The sequence below is a fragment of the Vicugna pacos genome, chromosome 22, assembly GCF_048564905.1.
Source record: "Vicugna pacos chromosome 22, VicPac4, whole genome shotgun sequence".
NCBI lineage: Eukaryota > Metazoa > Chordata > Mammalia > Artiodactyla > Camelidae > Vicugna > Vicugna pacos.
Genome location: NC_133008.1, coordinates 27,657,908 through 27,679,991, shown reverse-complemented (window position 1 = coordinate 27,679,991; position 22,084 = coordinate 27,657,908). Strand labels below are relative to the sequence as shown.

Genomic DNA, 22,084 nt, shown 5'->3' with positions numbered 1-22,084 from the left:
TCTCAGGCTGGTAATGGAGGCCAAGGCCAAGCATGTTAATAACAGAGTAGGGAGGTGGGGGTGGGGAGGTGGGGGGGCGGATCTGACTCAGCTTGGGGACTGGGGGAGGCCCAGGGCTTGTCAAGATAAATCTGGCTCAAGGGGCTGCTGGAGTGGGGAGAACGCTGGCACTTCCTGGTGTCACAATTGGAGGCCATCCAAAGGCTGAAGTTGGTTGAGGGGGAGCGGCAGAGGTGGGTGGCCAGGAGCTGGGTATCCTGGTGGAGGGATCAAGCTAAGGGAGATGCCCTGAGACCTGGGGCTGGTGCACTTTTTCTGTAAAGGACCAGACAGTGGATGGTTTACACCCAGCAGTCTGTCTGACTGCTCTGTAGACAGCTGTAGGTTAAGGGACGGGTGTGGCTGTGTATCTAGAAAACAGGCAGAGAGTGGTTGTTTGTCAACTTTTTTTTTTTTTGGGCACTTGTTAACTCAAAGTGTGGTCCAAGACCTCAGCATCCACATCCCCCGGAGGTTGTCAGAAATGAAGACCCTCAGGCCCACCCTAGGCTACCCACTCAGAGTCTGCCTTTACCAAGGTCCCCAGGACTTTCCTATGTGTCTGAGAAGCAGGTTTCAAGGGCATAGACTGTGTGCAGACTGGGGTGGCTGCCCCCCCCCCGACCCTACTCCAGAGTTTCAGATTCTGCAGATCCGGGTGTGCCGGGGATTTGCATTTCTCACAAGTTCCTAGGAACTGCTGGGACTCCCCTGGCCACACTTTGAGAACCTAGCCTGAGGCACCTGGTTCTCAAGGGGAAATGAGTGGGCTCACTGCAGAATCATCTGGGTGCCTAAAATAACTTGAAGTTAATTGCTAAACAGGCGATCAACCGGCGAACTTGTTTCTTGTTTTTAAAAAAAAATAGAAGGTAAAAAATTACATTTCAGGCAAACCTTGCCCTTTTCCCCACCACCCTTGGTCCCTGGGCACTCCTCCCTCTCAAGGGAAGCCCTTCAGGACTTTTGCCTGGCAAACTTCTGCCAGTCCTCCCTGTCCCCACCCCCTAGGACCTGAGTAAGTCTTTTGAAAAGGAACCTCAGGTGCTTTTGGCTGGGTCCACCTCACTGCTAATGGGAAGGGCTTAAGGGTGGGGTGGGTGCAGCTTTTCAGCTCTCTGGAAGGCAGCCTGAGATGGGAAGGCAGGGGACACCAGGCTTGGTCGAGGGCAGTTTCATCCCAGCAGCTGATGGTCAGAACAAACCTCAGCGCATCGCAAAGGAGTCGTGCGTGTCAACTGGATAAATAAACTACGGAGCTCGAGCGTGGAGACGATCAGGAAACGGCTGATCCATCCACAGGCCAGGCAGTGAAGGATGCCAGAGAAATAGGGCAGGAGGGGAGGGGACACGGCTGGACCCCAAGGGAGGGGATGCGGGGGTCCCTTGGGATGCGAGCTGGGAGAGGAGGGCCCAGGGTCTGCTGCTGTCCGCAGAGGGTGAGGAGGGACTTGTGGAGAAGGGAGAAGGTTTGGAACAAACCATAGGATTGTGGGGCCAGGGGGTTCAGAGAGAGGCTCCCATCACAGCGGCTCTGACTTAGGATGCTGGGGACCGAAGCCCCCAGACGGGTGGGGGGCAGTGAGGAGGACGCACCCAGCACTGGCCCGTGGGGAATGAGGCAGGCAGCCTCCCTTGATTCACAAGCCCCGAAAGAAAGTCACATGTTAAGGCAACAAATATTTATTGAGCACCTCCTGTGTGCCAGGCTCTGGGGATACAGCTGAGAACAAAACAAAGGCCCTTGCCCTCCTGAAACAAACAGATGAAGTAGATCACACATTCTGCTGAGAGAAGGGGGCCGCGATGAAAGTACAGGGGGGTAAAAGGGATGGGGTGTCAGGAGGTGTCATTTTAAGTGGGACGGAGGGGAGCTGAGGACAGGCTTCACTGAGGAGCTGGAGGCAGCAGCATGTGCAAAGGCCCTGAGGTGGCAGTGAGCCTAAATGTTGAAGAAACGGTGAGGCTGGGGTTGGAGGAGGTCGGGTGCGTGGAGGGGTTCTGCCATCACAAAGGACCCTGGCGAACTTTGTCTTTCTCTGAGCTGGGAAGACACTTCTGGGAAGTTTGGGGCAGTGAAGAGGGAGGCCAGGCTGATTGAAGATGGGGCTACACCAAGGCCGTGGCAAGAGCGAGTAAGAAGTGGCTTGACTTCCTGAGCCCATGGCCTTTTCTTACGGGTTTGGAGGTGGGGTGGTGAGAGAAAGACGTGGCGAGGGTGACCCCGTGCTGGCCTGAGTAACTAGGAGGCTGGGGCGGGAGTTTCTGCAAGGAGAGCCGGGGTGGGCAGCTGTGCACTGGCCTGGAGTTCTGAGTAGATCTGGGGGAGACAAATCTGGGGGTGGGTGATGGGGAGAGATAACAGGTCACTGGGGGTTCCAGCCCATGTTTCACTCCAAGGGGCCAGCTCTGTCCCCGCCCCATCCTGAACCCCAGGGTGTTCTCCCCAGCACCCCCTCCACATGGCTGGGGCTTGGCTTGGCCTGGCCCTTGACTCCCAGGTCCTAGGTGATCCAGTGTGAGTCTCTCTTCATGAGTTCCTCTTTCTCGAGTGGGCCCAAGAATCACGTGAGCACGTCCACCTCTTCCTTTTCTGGCGAGGAACTGGGGGTGGGGTGGGCAGTGAGGCGCTTAACCACGGGTAGCCTGAGATCCGGGTCTGCCTCCTACGGACTCCCAGAGGTGGGGGGCGGACCTGGGCCAAGCCTGGGGCTGGTGCTGTCTGAGTAGGGACGGGGCCAGCACCTCAGGATCTGAACTGGCCGCCAGGTGATCTGGCCACCTCTCCACCAGCCTCTCCAGCCATCCCGCTTCTGGGCTGGGAACTAGGTTCAGGTGGTCCACTGTCCTGCCCAACTATATTCCTGGGGGTCTAGGGGTACTCTTTGCTCCACTGAACCCCATTCTTCATCTCTGGGCCCTGCTGAGTAAATGCTTATAATAAAGTAGGGGGGGGAAAGTGGGGACGTATGAACGCTACTTCAGTTCCGCATACTCAGAGGTGTCCTCAGGCACCAGGAACTCCCAGCTCCCACGTTGCACACCTGGAGACTAGAGCCAGTGAGGCCCCGAGGAGGGGCCAGTCCAAGGGGCCATCATCACCTCATGTTATTGATGTAGGGCGGGCAGGGAGGACAGGTTGGCTGAGCTGGGGGTCTCTGTCCTTTGCTGCAGGACACACGCGCTGCATCAGGAGATGGCGAGGTGGAGGTGGAGGAAGAACGCAGGAGTCTGAAGTTTCCTGTGCAGCTCCCTGCAGGGCTGGGCTGCCAGGCACTGTGCCCCAGTGGGGAGGGGGCTTCTAACCTCTAGGCTTGCGGGTAGGAATTCTCAAAGTGGGAACTCCAGGCACTCAAGGGCAGGAAAGGGGTGATGGCTGCTGGGCTGAGGAGCAAGGGACAAGCCCTCTGGAGTGTTGGCCAGAATCGGGGATGATAGTCAGCTGCTTCTGCTGGGTCGGGAGGAGATGTCATCTGGACTCTTCAGCCACAAAAAGGGGCGTCCAGGCCTTGGTTGGGGTCCTCAGTATCACACGGTGGGCTAGGCTGTTCCCATATTTGAAGTGGGGGAGGGGTGCACCTGGCGAGCAGGCAGGGGGCTGTCGGGGTCCACATCTTGGGGCACCTCCCAGGGGACCCAGGGCCGAGGGGGCAGAGCAGGCGGGAGCTCAGCATGCGGCCAGCCGGTCGCACACCCAGCCGTCCAGCCGGTTGTTGCAGAAGGCATCGTTCCACTTCCCGGAGGCCTGCATCATCACGCAGTTCTCGCCCTGACCCGCGTCGTTGGGCTCCCCCGGCTGCCAGTTGCTGAAAGAGAAGGATTCGGGGTCGGAAGGTGGGGGAGAGGGAGGGCTCCCACTGCCTTCACCCTCGACGCATCCCTCCAAGTCTGGGCCCTCCTCACACCATCCCTGGATTCCCACTCCAACTCCCTGCATCCTGGAGACACCCTCATCCCCTTCTTCTCCCCTTAGTCTGGACCTGCCTCCAAACCCTGACCATCTGCCTCGGCCCTGAGTCTCCTGGGATGTGCCCCGAGATGTGGACCCTGACAGCCCCTGCCCCCTCTGCACCACTCCCCGACCTCAGCTGCAGTCCAGAAGCTTCCCATGGGCCTGGGGCACATGCCCTCCAAATACCCTCTCCTCTCATCCCAGAAAGGCCCCCCTCCCCCCTCCTCACCTATAGTTCAGGGGTTTCTTGTCCATCCAGATGAACTCCCCCTCAATGTCCAGGTCCCGGAGGCCAATCCAGGAGCCCCTCTTGTTAGCGTGTTTGGTCAGGAAGTCCTGGGGAGCAGGACAGGGCAGGAGGGCTGGGGAGACGTGCCTGCGTCCCCCTCCCCAGCACCACCGCCACTGCCACGAGCATCATCCAGGAGGTGGGGGTGGGATCTGCAGATCTCCCACCAGCGCGCCCTCAGCGGAACCCAGGCCCACCTGCTCCTCCTGGCTGTGGATGCTGACCAGCCGTCCGTGCAAGTCGCTGCAGGCAAAGCGGGCCTGGATCCATTTCTTGGCGCCCTCGCCAAAGTAGTAACACTTCCTTTGGAAACTGACCCACTTCTCAGGGCACGTGTTGCACGTGGAGCCTGGGGTGGAGGAGAGGCTGAGGGGGGCGGCTGTGGTGGGCGCTGTGGCGGGTACCATGGTGGGCACTGTGGCGGGGGCCATGGTCAGCACTGTGGTGGGCACCGTGGCAGGGGCCGTGGCGGGCACTGTGGTGGGGGCCGTGGTCGGCACTGTGGTGGGCACCGTGGCAGGGGCCGTGGCGGGCACTGTGGTGGGGGCTGTGGTCGGCACTGTGGTGGGCACCGTGGCAGGGGCTGTGGTGGGCATCGTGGCGGGCACCGTGGTGGGCAGCATGGGTACCATGGGCAGGGTGGGTGGCAGCATCTCTCCGGGGGCCTGGGCTGAAAGCAGATCCACCCCAGAGCCTGACAGAGAGTCCCCCAGGCTGCCGTCTTCCCCGGAGATTTGCTGCTGACCATGAAAGACCAGCTCCACCCCAGAAGCACCTCAACCGCCTACATCGTGAGCAGAACGTCAGGCACCGCAACCATAAACACCCCTTGGCCAGCAGCACTTCGACCACCAACAACACCATCACCATAAATACATTTGTGGCCTGCAACACCTTAGGCACCATCGGTCACCACACCACCAGCTCCACGGCCAGCAGCTCCCCAACCACCACTGTCAGTAACGCCTTGATCAGTAGCATCCCTGCGGATCCCCACGATGGCCAGCAACACCTCTCTACCACGACTCCACCTTAACCACGCCAGCCACATCTTAGTCACCAGCGCCCACAGCAGTGCTGACATCAAGAGAGCCAGCACCACCTCCCCCGTGACTGTCCCCACCAGCACCTCCTGTAGTATCCCTGGCCTCCACCATCGTGGCCAGCGCCCCCAGAAGCAGCGCTCTTGACCACTTTCTGGGAAACTGAAATGACTTCCTTCTAGTTGGTCAGGGGTGGGAGGAGACTAGAGGGCTGGGTACCCCCAACGGCCCCCATCAGGGGCCACCTTGTCTTTCTGTCCCCTCACCCCTTCCCCAAGGAAACTCAGGTCCTGTCACCAGCACCAGCACTCCCCATCGGGAGGTCAAACCCACTGCGGCTGCGTTGACTCACTCGTGACTTAAAGTAGATTTGCTTCGAGTGATGTTGGTGGAGGGCTCCTTGGCTTTGGGGGGATTTTTCTGAGGGGCCGGGGGTCTGCAGCAGTTTGAGAAACATCTCATATGTCAAAAAGTAGCCAGTGTGTGGCCCCCGGGGGGGGGTAGCATTAAAACACAAGGAGAGCATTGCTGGTCCCTTCAAGGAAACTTGGGGGATGGTGCCCTGGCTGGGTGTCATGTGGTCACTGTGACAGAGCCGGCAGAGCCAGGCTCAGACCCTGGGACGTGGGGCCAGACTTGGCGATGGGGAACTCAAGGACTGAGTGGGAATCAGAAGGTGACCTGTCCGAGTGAGCCCGATCCAGGCTCCCCCCCTCCCCAAGAGGAGCAAAGCGGGGTTTCTTGCTGGGATTCCCACGACCACACCAGGTCCCAGGAGACAGCACTCCTCCACACCAAGCAGAGATCCTTCCTCTTCTCTGACCTGGTTGGGGCAGCTGGGGCTTCCCAGGGGTGGAAGGTCAAAACTCAAGGGTGCAGCTAGGGTAGGGGGAGCCGGCAGGGACTTCAGGGCTGTAACACCCAAATTCCACTCCAGGTTAAAGGCACAGCAATTGACTATCTGCTCTTCTGCAGTCCGCTGGCCTGCTGGGGACACCCCCACAACCCTCGTAACTTGCCAGCATTGCCTCCATCAGTGCCACCCCTGGGGAAGACGCAGTGGTCCCCAGTGTCCCCACTGCTGCAGGGGTGACCCCCCCTCCGGCCCCCTGGCTGGGTCGGGCAATCCTCCGGGAGGGCTGTGGCCAAGGGCGTCCTCCCCAAGGCCGTCTGCTGAGCGGAGACGGCAGAGGAGAGATCAGGGAAGAGAACCCAGCGATGGTGGGACAGCTTTTACTTGGAGGAGAAAAAAGTGTGGGAGTCCCCTACCCAGGCTGGTGGAGGGGACTGTTGGAATCTGAAAGGGCTTACTCGTGTGGCCCCCGTCAGCCCTGACACACGCGTCAGCACAGATCCATCCACGTCGTCATGCACACACCTCTACTGCACATTGGAACACACCCACGTTGTCACACGTGTGCACAACACCCCTGCCAGCACGGACGCACACACTCACCGTTGGACTCACGCAGCTCTACCCACAGCTTCTGTATCTCCTCCTGCAGTCTTTCCAGGGACTCCAAGGCCATGCGTCTCTCGTTCATATCTTGAGTGGTTGGGTTGTTGGTGGAGGGGCAGGAAGCAGGGACAAAGTGCTTTCACTTTGGGAGGCACAAGAGCAGGCATACCTCCCTGGCCCCCCGCCTTCCCGCCGCCCCTCCCAAGGCTCACTCAGAGATTTCAGGTTGCTCAGATCAGCACGAAGACCATCCAGGTTCTGGAAGAGCTCAGACTCTGGTGGAGGGGGTGGGCAGGACTGGTGTCAGGGATGATGCCTGCAGGGCTGAGAGTCCCCCAGCCTGGCCCCCAGCTCCACAGCACCCCCATCCCCGCCCCAACTCTCACCCTGAGATTCCATTCTCTTCTGTTCAGCTTGGATCTTCTCCATGTTCTGCAACATCTGGGCAGCTGGTCGCAGGGGAGGGGCTCAGTGGGAGGCAAGTTCTCAGACTCGCCCCCACCAACCCCCCTTGGCCTGAGTCTTTAGGGTCAGCTGCTCACTGCGCAGTTTGTAGTGGTCTAGAGCCCGGTCCCATCTGCTCATCCATCCCCACCTCCTCTCCTTTCCCTGGACCCTGAGCTGAGCTCACTCACCCTGGGATTTCTGAGCCATCTCGTCACCCTTGTGTCTTTCCAAATCCTTGGAGACCTGAGTGACTGGGGCAGTGGGAGAGAAGGCACGTGTCCTTGGGAACCAGGAAGGCAGGTCCCTGAGTCCCCACGACACCAACCCCAAGTGCAGGTCCCCAGCTCACAGGGCCACGATGGCCACGGCTTTTGTTTTTAATTTCTGAGGCACAAGTATTTGTTTCATTGAGCAGATACTGCATTTTTTACAAATCGAAGGTTTGTGGCAACCAGGTGTTAAGCAAGTCTTTCAGCGCCATTTTTCCAACAGCAGTTGCTCCCTTTTGGTCTCTGTGTCACATTTTGGTAATTTTTGTAATGTCTCAAACTTTTTCATTATGATTATATCTGCTATGGTGATCAGTGATCAGCGATCTTTGATGTTACTCCTGAAATTGTTTCAGGGAACCATGAACCACGCCCATAGAAGACGCTGAACTTAATCAATGAAAGTTCCGGCACTTCCCCGTCTCCCTCCCTCCCTCGGGCCTCCCCAGTCCCCGAGACACAGCAGCATTGAAATTAGGCCAGTGAATAGCCCTACTGTGGCCTCTAAGTGTCCGAGTGAGAGGGAGAGTCGGACGTCTCTCACTTGAAATCAAAAGCTAAGTAAGAAGTGATGAAGCCGAGTGAGGAGGGCAGGCCCAAAGCCAAGAGAGGCTGAAGGCTGGGTCTCTTGCGCCAAGCAACCGAGTTGTGAAGGCAAGGGGAAAGTTCTTGAAGGAAGTTAAGAAGGCTGCTCCGGTAAAGACAGGAAGGCTAAGGAAGTGAAAAGCCTCAGAGTTGAGGTGGAGGAAGTTGGAGCGGTCTGGGCAGAAAGTCAAACCAGCCACAAAACTCCCTCAAGCCAAAGCCTCATCCGGAGCCAGGCCCAAACTCTCCTCTGTTCTTTGAAGGCTGAGAGAGGAGGGGAAGCTGCAGAAGAAAAGTGTGAAGCCAGCAGAGGTTGGTGCACAGGTTTTAAGGAAAGAAGCTGTCTCCGTAACAGGAAAGTCAAGGGGAAGCGGCAAGGGCTGACATTTACCTGATGATCATTCAGACGATCTAGCTAAGGTAATAAACAGAGGTGGCTACATAAACAAGAGATTTTTCACTGTAGAAGAAACAGCCTTCTATTATTGGAAGAAGATGCCATCGAGGGCATCCATAGCTAGAGAGAAGTCAGTGGCTGGCTTCCAAGCTTCACGGGACAGGCTGACTCTCTTGTTCGCGGCCAGTGCAGCCGGGGCCTTGCAGTTGAAGCCACTGCTCATTTACCTCCCCGAGTCCTAGCGCCCTTCAGAACGATGCTAAGTCTACTCTGCCCGAGCTCTATAAATAGAACAACAAAACCCGGAAGACAGCACATCTATTTCCAACACAGTTTACTGAATATTTTAAGCCCGAGATTGAGACCTGCTGCTCAGAAAAAAATTTCCTTTCAAAATATGACTGCTCATCGACCATGCACCTGGTCACCCCAGAGCCCTGACGGAGACGGACAGTGAGATTCTCGTGGCTTCCATGCCTGCTCACACGGCATCCATTCTGCAGCCCGGGGATCAAGGAGTCATTTCCACTTTCAAGTCTTATTCTTAAGAAAATTCTTAAGAAAGACGTTTCGTAAGGCTGTAGCTGCCACAGGTCATGATTCCTCTGATGGATCTGGGCAAAGTCATCCGAGAACCTTCTGGAAAGGGTTCACCATTCTAGATGCTACTAAGAACATTTGTGAGTCATGGGAAGAGGTCTGGATATCAGCATTAACAGGAACTGGGAAGAAGTTGATTCTAACCCTCATGGGTGACTTTGAGGGTTTCAAGACCTCAGTGGAGGAAGTCACTGCAGATGCAGAAGAAACAGCAAGAGAACTAGAATTCGAAGTGGAGCCTGCTTCTGGTTACCAAAAGGGATGGTGGGGGGAGAGATATACTAGGGGTTTGGGATTAACAGATACACACTACTATAAATACAAAATAGATAAACAACAAGGTCGTACTGTATAGCACAGGGAACTATATTCAATAGCTTGTAAAAACCTATCCTGAAAAAGACTATGAGAAAGCAGATATACGTATGTGTGTAACTGAGTCACTATGCTGCGCACCAGAAACTAACACAACGTTGCAAAGCCGCTATACTTTACTCTAAAAAAAAAAAAAGTGGAGCCTGAAGATGTGACCAAACAGCTGTCATCTCAGGATAAAACTCTAACAGATGAGGAGCTGCTTCTTAAGGGGGAGCAAAGACAGTGGTTTCTGGGGACAGAATCTATGCGTGGTGCAGACACTGTGCAGATTGTTGAAAACAACAACCACAGATTTCGAACAGCAGATACACTTTGCTGATGAAGCGGCAGCAGGGGCTGAGAGGGTGGACTCCAATTTTGAAAGAAGTTATATGGATAAGATGTTATAAAACAGCACTGCAAGCTACAGAGGAGTTGTTCATAAAAGGAAGAGTCCATCGATGTGGCAGACTTCATAGTTGTCTGATTTCAAGAAATTGCCGCAGCCACCCCAACCTTCAGCGACCATCCCCCTGGTCAGTCAGCCACCGCCAAGGCCAGACCCTCCGCCAGCAAACAGATTACCTCTTGCTGATCATGCTTAGCATCCTTTTTCTTAGTAATAAAGTATTTTAAAATTAAGATATGTACACTTTTTAGACTAATGCTATTGCACACAGTGTAACGTAAACATAACTTTTATATGTACTGGGAAACCAGAGTATTCGTGTGGCTCGCTTTTACTGAGATGCTGGCTTTATTCTGGACCAAACCTGCAATATCTCCGAGGTCTGCCTGTACTCGGGAAAGGGCAGGCAAGGATAGAATGAACGTGTGGACCCTTCCCTGACCCAGAATTAAACAGGAAAGCAGCAGGCATTTCTCAAAAGCTCACTGGACTCGATTCTGAAAGTCTTGGCTAAAATTCTGCCCATTTTACTGGCAAGGAAGCTGAGGCACGGAGCTTTTACATAACACCCCACTAGGCACCTCTCAGAGCCCTCGCCTCCAAGAGTCTCTGGGTTTTTATCCCCCGGAGGTGGGCACAGACTGACCCTCCACTCCTGGGGGGCAACTAGAGCCGGCTCCTCCCCCCGCAGCCCGCAGCACTGAGTGGCCGAGGCAGGACCACAGCCTAGGGTCTCACCCACCCTGCCCCTTGGTACCTCCGTACCGTTCCGGGCCGCATTCTCTTCCAGCTGTTTCAGATTTCGTAGAGTGTCCCAATCTGGGGAGGAGGGGAGAAGAGGAGGGGAGAGGAAGGATGTTTCAAGTGCCCTCATCCATCTACACCCCACCTGCCAGCTGGGGATGGAGGCCATGGGTACACCATGTGGGAGGTGCCTGAAGGATGGGTACTGGGCCAGGGCACAGGGCTCTCAAGGGTGGGTGGAACGGGCATGGGAAGGGGATGGTGGGGTCACGGTGGGAGACAGGATGGGGAAATTGGGCTCTGAGGGGTCTGTTGGGCTCCCCAGGATCTGAGGGTGGGGGGATCTGGGAGGGAACACAAGAGGGAGGCCATGTGGGGCTGGGGGTGTCCTCACGCCACAGGAGAAGCAGAGTCAGCAGCCCGGCCCACAGAGCTGCAGTCACCAGCCCCAACAGCGCCAGCTGTACCCCCTTCCTACAGCACCGCCGCCTTCTGGTAAATTTTGGGAAGTCTGTTGGGAGTTGGGGGAGTGACAAGGGGCGCGGTGTTAGGCTGGGCTCCAGCTCTGCCATCTTTCTGTCACCCACAGCCCCAGGGTCCTGGGAGCACGTCCAGAGCCCACGCTGAAGCAGAGGGTCTCAGTGGACCCCCAGCCTCCTCTGTACACTTTCCCCACATGCTGCTTTCATATCCATTAGCAACTCCCCCCCTTTGTCTGTCCATCTCTGCATCTGGGCACCTCTGAGTCTGTCCCTCTGCCCATCCAGCCCAACGTCAGCCGCTCCTTCTGCCCACATTCCAGTGGCCTGACTCAGGGCCAGGTCACTGTCCAGAGAGACGGGTCTGGGGCCAGGAGCTGAGATCCCTTCCCCACGGGCCTCCTCCTCAGGTGGCGGGCCCCTACCTAGCTCTCACCTGTGACCCTCCTCCCCCAGAAGGATTCAGTTACCCCACCCCCACCCAGTGCTGGGTCCCCAGCCCCACGTCTGGAAGAGTGGGTCCCCCTTCCCTCCTGACCCCAGCCCTCACCCTGATGCCTGTGCCCTGCTCTGAACTTCCCTAGACATGAGACGCTGGGTCTCAGACCTCCGTATCAGAGCTCTTCCCTCACTCCCACTCTGGGGTCCCCCAGGGCTCTACCTTGATGCCGCGGCGCGGGCCCGGGCCCCCTCCCCTCAGCCTGGCCGTGAGGGGTCATCCTGCTGAATTCCCCTTGTTCTGAGTCCCCTTCCACGTGAACTTCTCTCTACTGGGCTCCTAGTGCACCCATTGGAGCTGTTTTGTTGTCATGAGGGGGTTGAGTCAGGGAAGGGAGGGGCCCACTGCTTCCTTCGCCTGACTGGCTCTGTGCCAGGGAAGGCCAGTCTGGGCTCACCTCCCTCCCAGGCTGGGTTTTTGCTAGAAGTTTACTTTTCTTCCCAGAGAGGTTCCCAGGAGCCCTTCTCCTCTCCTGGGGGGAGGTAGGAGGTCAGGGCTCTTGCGTTTGCCAGAGTCGGCTTTAGACAGTTCTCTCACCTGAGAATGAACTTTCCTCCATGGCAGCGCTGCTTGGACTTTCCCAGGGACTCAGCACCTGTCAAGGCAGCTCGCTTGCCAGGCACAGTCGCCGCTCTGGCTGGGATCTGGGTTCTAACAAGGGTTGGGGTTAGAGTGAGACGTCAGGCCCTAGTTACCGGCACAGGACAGCATCTTGGACTTGAGGAGCTCAGTGGCCACTGGCCGGTTTTGTTTGGTCCACAGGTGGGAGGCAAGGTTGCAGTTAACTGGGGGATGCAGCTGGGGTGGAGGGTCAGAGGCCAGAGGTGGGCATCCCAGAGGCCATCACAGGTGAGGCATACAGCAGGTGCTCAATCAATGTGTGATCTTGGCAAGTAGCTGAACCTCAAAACCAATTTCTTCAGCCATAAAATGACAATATTAATAATACCTACACTGTAGTGCGATGGTCTGCTCTACATGAATGTCTGAAGTGCTTTGAACAAGGCCTGGGATATTGTAAGCACTCCCATATCATCAGGTCTTGTTAACTATTCCTGCCTGTACCACCTCCCCCAGGACTCAAACTTTCTGAGCCTCAGTATTCCCCTCTGTAAAATGGGGGTGATGATGGAACCCAAACCGTGAGGCCGGGGTAGGACCAAATGAGATTAGGATGTACATGAGGCTTTTTACGGAGCTACACACAGTGGGTCTTCAGATCCTCAATGTCTGTCAAGCATCTGCTCTGTGCCAGGTCAAGTGAGGAAATGCAGACTGTCACCCAGACCCCAGCTTCCTCCTCTGCGTCCTTAAAGTCTCTTGACTTTGAAATGCCTACTAGGTGCCATAGAGTGTGGGCTTCGGGGTCAGACAAGCCTTGGGGTCACCAACTGTCCTCCTGCTGGGTGACTATGGGCAAGTTGCTTGCCCTCTCTGAGTCTCAGAGAAATGGAGACGAGGGGCAGCCAGGCTCTGATTAACAGCAGCTCCAATCAGGTCCTTCGCCATTCTGAAGGAGGCCAGAGGTGTCATCATCCAGACACAGCTGAGCCCAAGCTGGGCAGACCTGGGGCTGAGTGCTAGCTTCTCCCTGGACAAGTGACTCAGTTTGCTCATCTGTAAACTGGGGGTGAGCGACTGTACTGACTCCACAATGCAGAATGATGCAGTGTGCGAAGTCCTGGCATACAGTAGGTGCTCAGTAGATCTACAGGTGGGGTATTAGGTGAACTGAGGTTCAGAGAGGGTAATTTGTTCATATCACTCCGTAGTGGGACTGGGACTTGAACCCATGATGTGAGAGCCTATCTGCTTCACCACTGGGGGACACGGCCTCCTGGTAGGTGTCTGCTGGTGAGGGCCAGGGCAGCAGTGTCCTGAAGCCCGCTCATCTTTCTAACGTGAGGGTTCCTGCCTCTGCTTGCAGCCTTCCATGGCTCTCCGGGGTCCTGCAGGATCAGCCCCCAGTGCATCCGCCAAGATCACCTTTTCTGCTCAGTCATGCCAATCGGCTGGCTTTCACTTCCCCAGACTAAGTCCCTGCACACCTGGCAATCCTGTCCATGCCTATCCACTGCCCGCCGCCCCTCTGTCCCGCAGACCTCCTCCTAGTCACCCCTCGAGACTCGGCCCAGAGGTCACTTCTTGCAGGAAGACTTTGATGTCTGCTTCCCATTGCCAGCTCGCTCTTCTCTCTCTCTCTTTCTCTCTCTCTCTCTCTCTCTCTCTCACTCCCTCTCACACACACACACATACAGAGTCACATGTGCACACACACTTACAAACCTACTCACACACAGTCACACACTCAGAGGCACAGACACACAGACACACAGCCATACCACATCACGCACTCACTTGAGTTTTGAGCAGGCCGCTCTTCTCCTGGTCCGCTGGGGCCAATTGGAGATGCCGGCAGGGGCCACAGGCTGCGGTGAGGAGTTGAACCCGGTGAGGCACTTTCTTATGAAAGTGGACTCACCCACCCGCTGCTTCTATTTTCACAGACCTAATTAAGGGCTTGCCACCTGGATAACCACGTTTCACACATGGCCTCCTTTGATGCTCCGCACAACCTGGTGAAGCCTGTGCCACGATTATCTCCATCTCTCAGGTGAACAAACAGGTTCAGAGACTCTAAGCCACCTTCCCAAAGTGGGGAAGGAGGTAAGTACTAGAGTCAGGATTTGAACTTAAGTGACTAAATAATTACGCTGCTGTGGCTGGGAAGAGTGGGGAGAGAGAGGAAAAGAAGGAAGGAGGGAGGAATTGAGGGAGAAAAGGAAAAGAAAGACACATCCTATAATTAACATTCTGGTCAAATACTGCCAATTTTGTTATATGGTCTAATTCAGTAGCAGCGCATGCTGGGTACCGGCCTTGGTGTCTGAGATGCATAGCACATGTAATGTTCCCAGCCACCCTATGAGGTAAATGCTTTTGTTACCGATGCTGTCTTGTGGAGGAAGGATATGAAGCACAGAGAGGTTAAGCAACTTCCCAAGATCACACAGCTCACAAATGACAGAGCCAGGATTTGAACCCAGGCAGCGTGGGTCCTGAGTCTGCAGCCCACACCCCTCTGCACCTCACCTTATATTGACAGAGACTTCTTGACACATCACACACCCTGCTCTTCCTCTCTCAGATGTGTCCCCTGATCCTTAACCCCCTCCCCGTTCTTAGTAGGGGACCTCCTAACGCCAAACTCCTGGATGGGCTGCCTCCCCACCTCAGGCTGGACTCTGCCTCTCAGGACTCTCTGACACTCCCTGGCATTCCGCCTCCCAGCCCGGGCTAGGTCAGGCTGCCCACCAAGCAGGGAGGGGGCTGGCTGGGTTGTCACCAGACTGTGCACTCCAGGGTAGCTGGTACTGCTGTTGCCTCATCTGCCCTGCTGTGTCCCCAGCTGGAGATGGGCAGCCCTCAGTACATGTCTGCTGAACGAAGGACCCTGGTGGGCTGAGGCTGTTTGCTCTGGACCCCCAAATGTCCTTCTCGACCTTGATTGGAGCTAATTGTGGGGCCCTGAACCCACTTCCTGGTTTGCCAAGTGCCAGAGGATGAGCAATTTAAGGAGGAGAGAGTCAGTCCTGGGGTCTGCTGGGAGCACAAAGACAGCGGGAGTCCTGGGGGTGGGGACCTGGCGGGACAATAGGGGGATGTCATCTGGTCCAGGAGCCAGAGGTGGCCTGAGACAGTGGCTGTGAAGTTGGAGAGAAGCAGGTAGGTTAGAGATGAGAGGACTGTGAGGATGGGAGAGGAGTGGGTGCTCAGAAGATGCTATGGAAGATGACTGGAGTGTCTGTGTGGACAGTGGGGCTGTCCTAGTGATGGGGATACAGGAAGGTGGAGGAGAAAGTTTTGGAACAAGTCCTGCTGGCCTGCAGTGAGGACATAGGACAAGGTTTCAGATGGAGGGTGGGGCTGTGATGGAGTCTGGTGTTTCAGAGCTTCTGAGGTCTCTGCGGGCCGCACCCCAGCCCCAGTCCACACTGGTGCCCACTGGCTCTTCGTGTCCTAAATGGGGCTCAAGGGCTCACATGGTGCTGGGTCCCTGCCAAGACTCAATTTAGACAAGAGGATGTTTTGGGGGTGAAGTCTCACCCCCCACTCTGGGTGCTGGGGGGACCCTGTCACAGATCGCTCCCTCCCTCTTCCCCTCTGCGGTATAAGCCACATCTCTCACTGACTTTAGGGGATAAACAGGAAACCATGCGGATGTCAGCCACGACCCTAGGGTGTCGGTTCTTCTTTCGGGGTTGGAGATCCCTGAGCCTAGGGCTGCCCCTCAGTCATGGCCAGTCCTGGGTCCAGACTCTGTAGGAATGAGTCGGGGCTCTGCCAACGACCATAAACAGTTCCCAGGTGGGATGCCAGCCCAGCCCCAGCCCTGACCCTACTGGACCCCAATTCGTCCCCCTACCCCAGCCCACCCTCGGTGCCTCGCAGATCCGTTCCCCAGTGCTGTAACGCAGAGCCTCAGCACCTGGGACAGAGCCCGGCGCTCAAGGCAAACGTGATGCAAGAACCTCGCCACCCCACCTCTTCAGTCTCTCCCGGTGTTTCGAGGGGGAGAAAGGAAGGGTGCGTGACTGCGTGGTGGAAGAGGGCAGTGAGCGTGTCAAACCCGGGAGGGCTTCCAGGAGAAGGTGTCTCTAAATCTGGGTTTCTCATTTTCGGCACTGTGGACACTGGTGCAGGGTGATTTCCCCATCATGGGGGCGCTATCCTGTGCATTGTTGGGCGTTCAGCATCGTCCCTGGCCTCCGCTCCCTAGTTGCCTATCTTTTACCCCTCTCCCTTCCAAAAATGTCTCCAGACATCAGCAAATATCCTCTGGGGGGCAGAATCACCCCCAGTTGAGAACCACTGCTCTGAAGCATGATTTATAGCGGAGAAGGTGCTGGTTTCAGGCTTTCAACGCTCTTTTGCTGTTTCCCTCTGTCCGGATCTCTCTCACCATCTTCTGTCGACAGATCAATCACCTCTCCCCTCTTTCATTCACTCAACAACCATTCATTGAGTCCCTACTATGTGCAAACAAGATAAAGCCCCAACTCTCTAGAGAGAGGAAGACAAAGATTTTTGGTTATCATTGTAGTAAAAATATAAGTAACACAGAATTTCCCATTTTAATCATTTTCAATGGCAGTAAGTCCACTCTTGTGCAACCATCCCCACCATCCATCCCAGAAATTTCTCCTCTTCTCAAACTGAAACTCTGTCCCCGTTAAACGCTAAATCCCCACCCCCTCCCCCAGCCCCTGGCACCCATCATCCTACTTTCTGTCTCTTGTATTTGACTCCTCTTGGGACCTCCTGTGAGTGGAATCATACAATATTTGTCTTTTTGTGCCTGGCTTATTTCAGTGAGTGTAACGTCCTCAAGGTTCATCCATGTTGTAGCAGAAAAACAGAGTTGAACGTTCAGAAATCCGTGACAATTTTAGGTGGTGGAAAGCAGGGCTGGAGGTACCCAGAAGTGAAGCTGGTTTAGACTGCAGGACTCAGAAACCTGGGGGAGACCATCCCCAGGGGAAGCAGAGGCCACTGCTGGATTTTTATCTGAATGTTTCAGCTGCCACAGATCCTCCAGTGGGGCTTTGCAAGCTCAGTATCATGAGCTGGCGCCCATCCCCTCACAGCCAGGGGAAATCCACGCTCTCCTCTTCCAGAGGACCCAGGTCCCGGAGAGGGGCCAGTGGTCCTGCAGCATCCCCCACCTTGACGTGTGACTTACACAGACTCCATGGGCCTCAGTTTCCCTTGCAGAGGAGAGCACTGGACCCCTGGCCCCAGAAGCCCAGGGGCCACAATCAGCTCCTCCCTGGCAGGCCTCCAGCACTGTGGGGAAGTAGGAATTCCAAAGAACTGTGGTTGGGCCTGAGTGACAGCTACTGTGACTCACTCGGGTGAGGGAGGTGGGGTGTGGGGACCCCTAACACCCAGACACCCAGATACACACGCACACAGTCATGAAGTAGTGCAACACCATCACCCACAGCAACATACACACACCCCAACAGGCACTGCACAACTGAATCACAGACACATGCACAACACACACACACAGGCACAACAGAAAAGCACAAACACACAGAGACATCCGTACAACACACACGCAAAGATTCAGACACACAGACACAACAGAATCCAACCACAGAAGCACTTGCGATGCAAAACCACACAAGCACCACGTGCACATAGACAGGACCCAGAGACATCTACACAACACACACAGATACAGACCAGAGGACATCGCCAAGCCACACACACACACGACACATACACATGGATACACACAGACACCGGTGCACGGAATCACAGAGGTACACACAACATAAATGCACAGATACAGACACATACAAGGGAGCTACAGATACGAGACACACACCCAACGTGCACAGCTACACACACACAACATAATCGTATGCACACTTATAAGTGCACAGAAACATACACAAATGCACAGACATACAGAGACACACAACGCAGGCAACACACACACAGAAGTACATTCAGACGCGCACATACATGTGCGCCCTCTGCCGGTCTTCTGCAGAGCTGTTTCAAAGGAGGGCTTGATGGACAGAAGCCGAGCCCTTCCCATCAGCGGCCCTCCTGCTCACCCTGCAGACCTCAGTTTCCCCTCTGGAAACCTCTCTCCACCTCTGCACCACCGCTGGCTTCCATCACCCCAGTCTTTGCTGATTTCACCGTGTTCAGTCTCATGCATCTCCTGAGTTTCCTTTGTTCACACACTGACTCACTCTTATCGACGAAAAAAATTCACCAAGAGTCAATATAAGAAAGACATGGAAAAATTGATTCAAGCCAAATGGAGGATTCTAACCTAGGAAACAGTCTCTGAGAGAGCTCTGAGGACTGTTCCGAAGAGGGAAAGGGGGAGGCCAGTATAGACATGATTTTGGAGAGGGGCTTCGTGCAATCAAGCACTTGTCTTGGTAGCAGGGTCCTGCTATTCTCCAGGGACAAACATCTTTTTCATGGTCTTAGTGCTTTTCTAAGTAGGGGGAGACGCAAGAAACTGCCTTCCTAAAATTGTCTCCTGAAAAATACCTAACTGCTTGAGGGCCAGTTCTGCCAATTTCTCCGGAGCACAAAGTGCCTCGTTCTCATCTTTGCCCTGAATTCCGCACAGGGTCACTGCAGGTCACTGACTGCAGCGGCTAATGACTCGATTCCTGCAGAACTGGATAGCAGGCAACATTCTTTACTTTAGAATCCTTTCTCTTTCAGCCTGAATGTCCACCAAAGTTTGGGAGGCTTTTCATGAGCAATCTGTCCCATGGTGCTGGCAATGCTCATCCCCACGGCAGGAGAAGACTTTGTTGATAGGACCCTCACTGTGCTATTTTTTAAATTTTTTTTATTGACGTGTAGTTGGTTGATAAGGTTAGTTTCAGGTGTACAGCAAAGTGATTCTGTTATACATACACATACATAAATACACATATTTTCAGATTCTTTTCCAATATAGCTTACTAAAAGAAATTGAGTATAGTTCCCTGTGCTATGTGGTAGGTCCTTGTTGTTTATTTCTTTTATACACAATAGTGTACATCTGTCAATCCCAAACTCCTAATTTATCCCTCCCCCCCTTTCCCCTTTGGTAACCGTAGTTTGTTTTCTATGTCCAAGAACCCTCATTATGCTATTACTGAATAAGACTCTGTTAACAGGAGCCAAAGCCTCTGGACCACCCATCCTATTTGTCCGTTATGATCCAGGGAATGGTTCCTTCTTGTGGCTTCTCCCCATAGCTACGTTTACACTATTGCATTCATTCATCTTACAGGACTAAACATTTGCTCCAACATTTCAAGTCGCCTAACCATGATCAATTTTACCTAAGGCTCAGCCACATATTCGGTAACACAAGAAACAATAATCTTGAAATATAAGCAGATTACAAGTAAGTATTTCAGCTAAGAACTTCCATTAGGTGTGGCCCAGCACCTCCCCAGGTTTGCTGACCAGTCTGCTCTGCACCAGCCACGATCTTTAAGGGAAATGACATATTTGTGTTGTACACAAAATCCACCTCAGACGTCTGCCCGAAAGAGGCAAGTGGTGGGTCATCGTGAGACAGGAGGGAAGGGGGCAGGGCGCAGCCAGTAAAGCGATGACACAGCAATTACCACCAAGATGGCGGGAGATTCAACTCCCAGTAGACCTTGAGGCCCGAAATGGCTGGAGATTTGACTTCCAGCAGACCCTGAGCTTCATTTTACACATTGTAACATCCCAGCAAGGTGAATGACACACCCACAGGCACCATGACGGTTCCAAGGCTGACCATGAAAGGTTTCAAAAAGTGGGCAGTGGCCCAGCTCCTGGGAATCCCAGCCCCTTCCCCAAAGTAGTTGGAATAATCCTGCCACTTGTTGGTATGTAAAAATTAGCAACACTGCACCTCACGGGCACTCTCTCTCTCGCCTTCTGGGACGGCCCGCTCTCTGTCTATGGAGTGGGCACCTCTGAGTAAATCTACTTTTACTCAACTGTGGCTCGCTCTTGAATTCGTTCCTGCACGAAGCCAAGGACCCTGACTTGGAGGAGCACGTCCCAGGGACTCAACTGAGACCTGGGACACAGCCATCCTCCCGCACTTGCCTTTTTTTCCTGTATCGATCGTGACCCCCTTACAGGACTGAGAAAAAATGACACTTTTGAAGGCGTTACATGACCGGCTCCAGAAGAAGAAAATCGCTCTTTACGGGTGGGCGGGTATCCCTGCCGTTGGAGAGGCTGGTTACCGCAGTGCAGCCGCATAGCGCACACTGGGGGGGGGTGGGGCGGGCGGAGGCCAAGGGGCAGAGGAAAAGATTATGTTTATTTTGTTTTATCTTGCCCTAAAATGTGAATTTTTATTTCATCACCATCATTCACTCACTCACTCATTCATTCATTCAATGAGATGCTGGACACTGTCTTGGGCAATTGGGGCTGCTGTGGTGAATGAGCCGGACAAAAATCTCTGCCCTTGGATCTGATGTTGAATGTCAGATGGCGATGACTGCCAGGGAGAGACATAAAGCAGATAAGAGGAGAGCTGGCAGAGGTGCTGTTTAAATGGTGATGCAGGAAGGCTCTCTGATGTTTGAGCTGGGACCCCTGCAGGGGATGGGAGAGCCAGCCTTCACAGACCAGAGGGGGCTGGGGACCCCAGCAGAGGGAACCGCATGTGCAAAAGGCAAAGAACAGCCCGCAAGGCCCTGCATGGCTGCCGCCTTGGAGCCGCTGGGCTGGTGGTGCAGGGTGTGTTGGAAGAGCATTGAGGAGGCTGGTGTGACGAGCGGAGTGAGCCCAGATGCTGCCGCCGCCCCAAACTGAGCACAGGGATGCCTGTCATCCCCTGCCTCGTCCCCACCCCCACTGCCCACATTCCTTATCTTTTTTTTTTTTAATTCTTTTCAAAATTTGTAATAGTGTCCTAGGGATTGAACCCAGGATCTCAGACATGCTAAACACTGAGCTCTGCCCTCCTTCCCCCGACCCCTGCACATTCCTTATCTTTTCATGGGTCCTGCCTCTCCTCTTCCACGACTCCACCCCCAGTCACCATCCTCCCTCCTGGACAGTGGTGGCAGCCCCCTCTCTGGCAGACACATGACCACAACTTTCCCCAGCTTACAACCCTCCATGGCTCCCCCTCCTGGAGTTCAAAGGCTTTACCCAGTCAGCCTCTCCAGTGATACCTCCCTCCACTTCCTACTAGATTCCCCAGGCACCTGAGAGCACAAAACTCACACCACTCTCTCATACCTCAGGGCCTTTGCACTGACAGCTCCCCATGCCTGGGGTGCCAGACTGGCCTGCAGTGAGAGTTTGCATGGAGGCCTCCCTAACTGCAGAGTTCGGGCCAGGGGCCTCCTCTGAGTCCCCCATCCCCAGCCAGTCCTCTGTATTCCCCTTACCCCAGCCCTGAGCTCTTGCATTAGATGGGCCTCACCTGGGACCTGGAGCTCCCTGAGGGCAGGACCTTCCTGGAGGGACCCTGAGCTCACAGCCACATACGCCTCCTGCCCCGTGCTCCCCTTCTCAACCCTCACCCATGCGAAGAGCATGTCCACAGGAAGAGGGCAGGTGCACGTGGGATGGAAAGGGGCTGGCTCTGCGTCTTTGCCTCTTGGAGCCTCAGGATCTGGAGCCTGGCCGGTTCTGTTTTTTGTGTTGTTAGGGGTGGGGAGGGCCTGGAGAGGGGCCTAGGATGTGTAGAACACAGAGGCTGGCATGTCCACCTCCTTCCTTCTGGAGAGCCTCCAGGCCCAGTGCCCACTCCCTTCAGCCCCTCCAGGCCCCAGCACACCCCCAGGGATCAGGGGGCTGAGATGGCCCTCCTGGGACTCCTGAGAGCATTCCAGGCCTGCGCTGGGACATTCTAGAGAGGATCTGTTTTCTTACCTTTTTCAGCTTCTAGAGGCCCCCCACATTCCTTGGCTTGTGGCCCCTTCCTCCATCTTCAAAGTCAGCGGGGTAGTGTCTGCCC

General features: G+C 55.0%; 1 protein-coding gene across 3 annotated transcripts; it reads right to left on the bottom strand.

Annotated features, from left to right (window-relative positions):
* Positions 1–1,715: 1,715 nt before the first annotated feature.
* Positions 1,716–14,026, bottom strand: FCER2 (Fc epsilon receptor II). Of its 3 annotated transcripts, none has more exons than XM_031689860.2 (11): positions 13,927–14,026; positions 12,106–12,219; positions 10,985–11,101; positions 10,612–10,665; positions 7,418–7,480; positions 7,169–7,231; positions 6,995–7,057; positions 6,780–6,869; positions 4,478–4,950; positions 4,221–4,327; positions 1,716–3,845 (listed from the first exon to the last, which is right to left on the bottom strand). In XM_031689860.2, the coding sequence occupies exons 2-11, from the start codon at positions 12,125–12,127 to the stop codon at positions 3,707–3,709; spliced, it is 1,191 nt and encodes a 396-aa protein (XP_031545720.2). In that variant the 5' UTR covers positions 12,128–12,219; positions 13,927–14,026; the 3' UTR covers positions 1,716–3,706. The 3 variants fall into 3 exon arrangements, with proteins under 3 accessions (XP_031545720.2, XP_006206577.2, XP_072803121.1); XM_006206515.4 differs by having other exon boundaries at positions 4,478–4,629; XM_072947020.1 differs by lacking the exons at positions 12,106–12,219; positions 13,927–14,026 and adding an exon at positions 11,731–11,858 and having other exon boundaries at positions 4,478–4,629.
* Between the last annotated feature and the right edge of the window lie 8,058 nt (positions 14,027–22,084).

Bases quoted from the DNA above. Each gene is read 5' to 3' on its own strand.
- FCER2 (XM_031689860.2), bottom strand. From the start codon at position 12,127: ATGGAGGAAAGTTCATTCTCAG. The intron at 7,481-10,611 runs GTACGGAGGTAC...CCACTGCCCCAG, and splicing joins AGAGAATGCGGCCCGGAACG to TCACTCAGGTCTCCAAGGAT. The intron at 4,328-4,477 runs GTGGGCCTGGGT...CCTGCTCCCCAG, and splicing joins TCCACAGCCAGGAGGAGCAG to GACTTCCTGACCAAACACGC.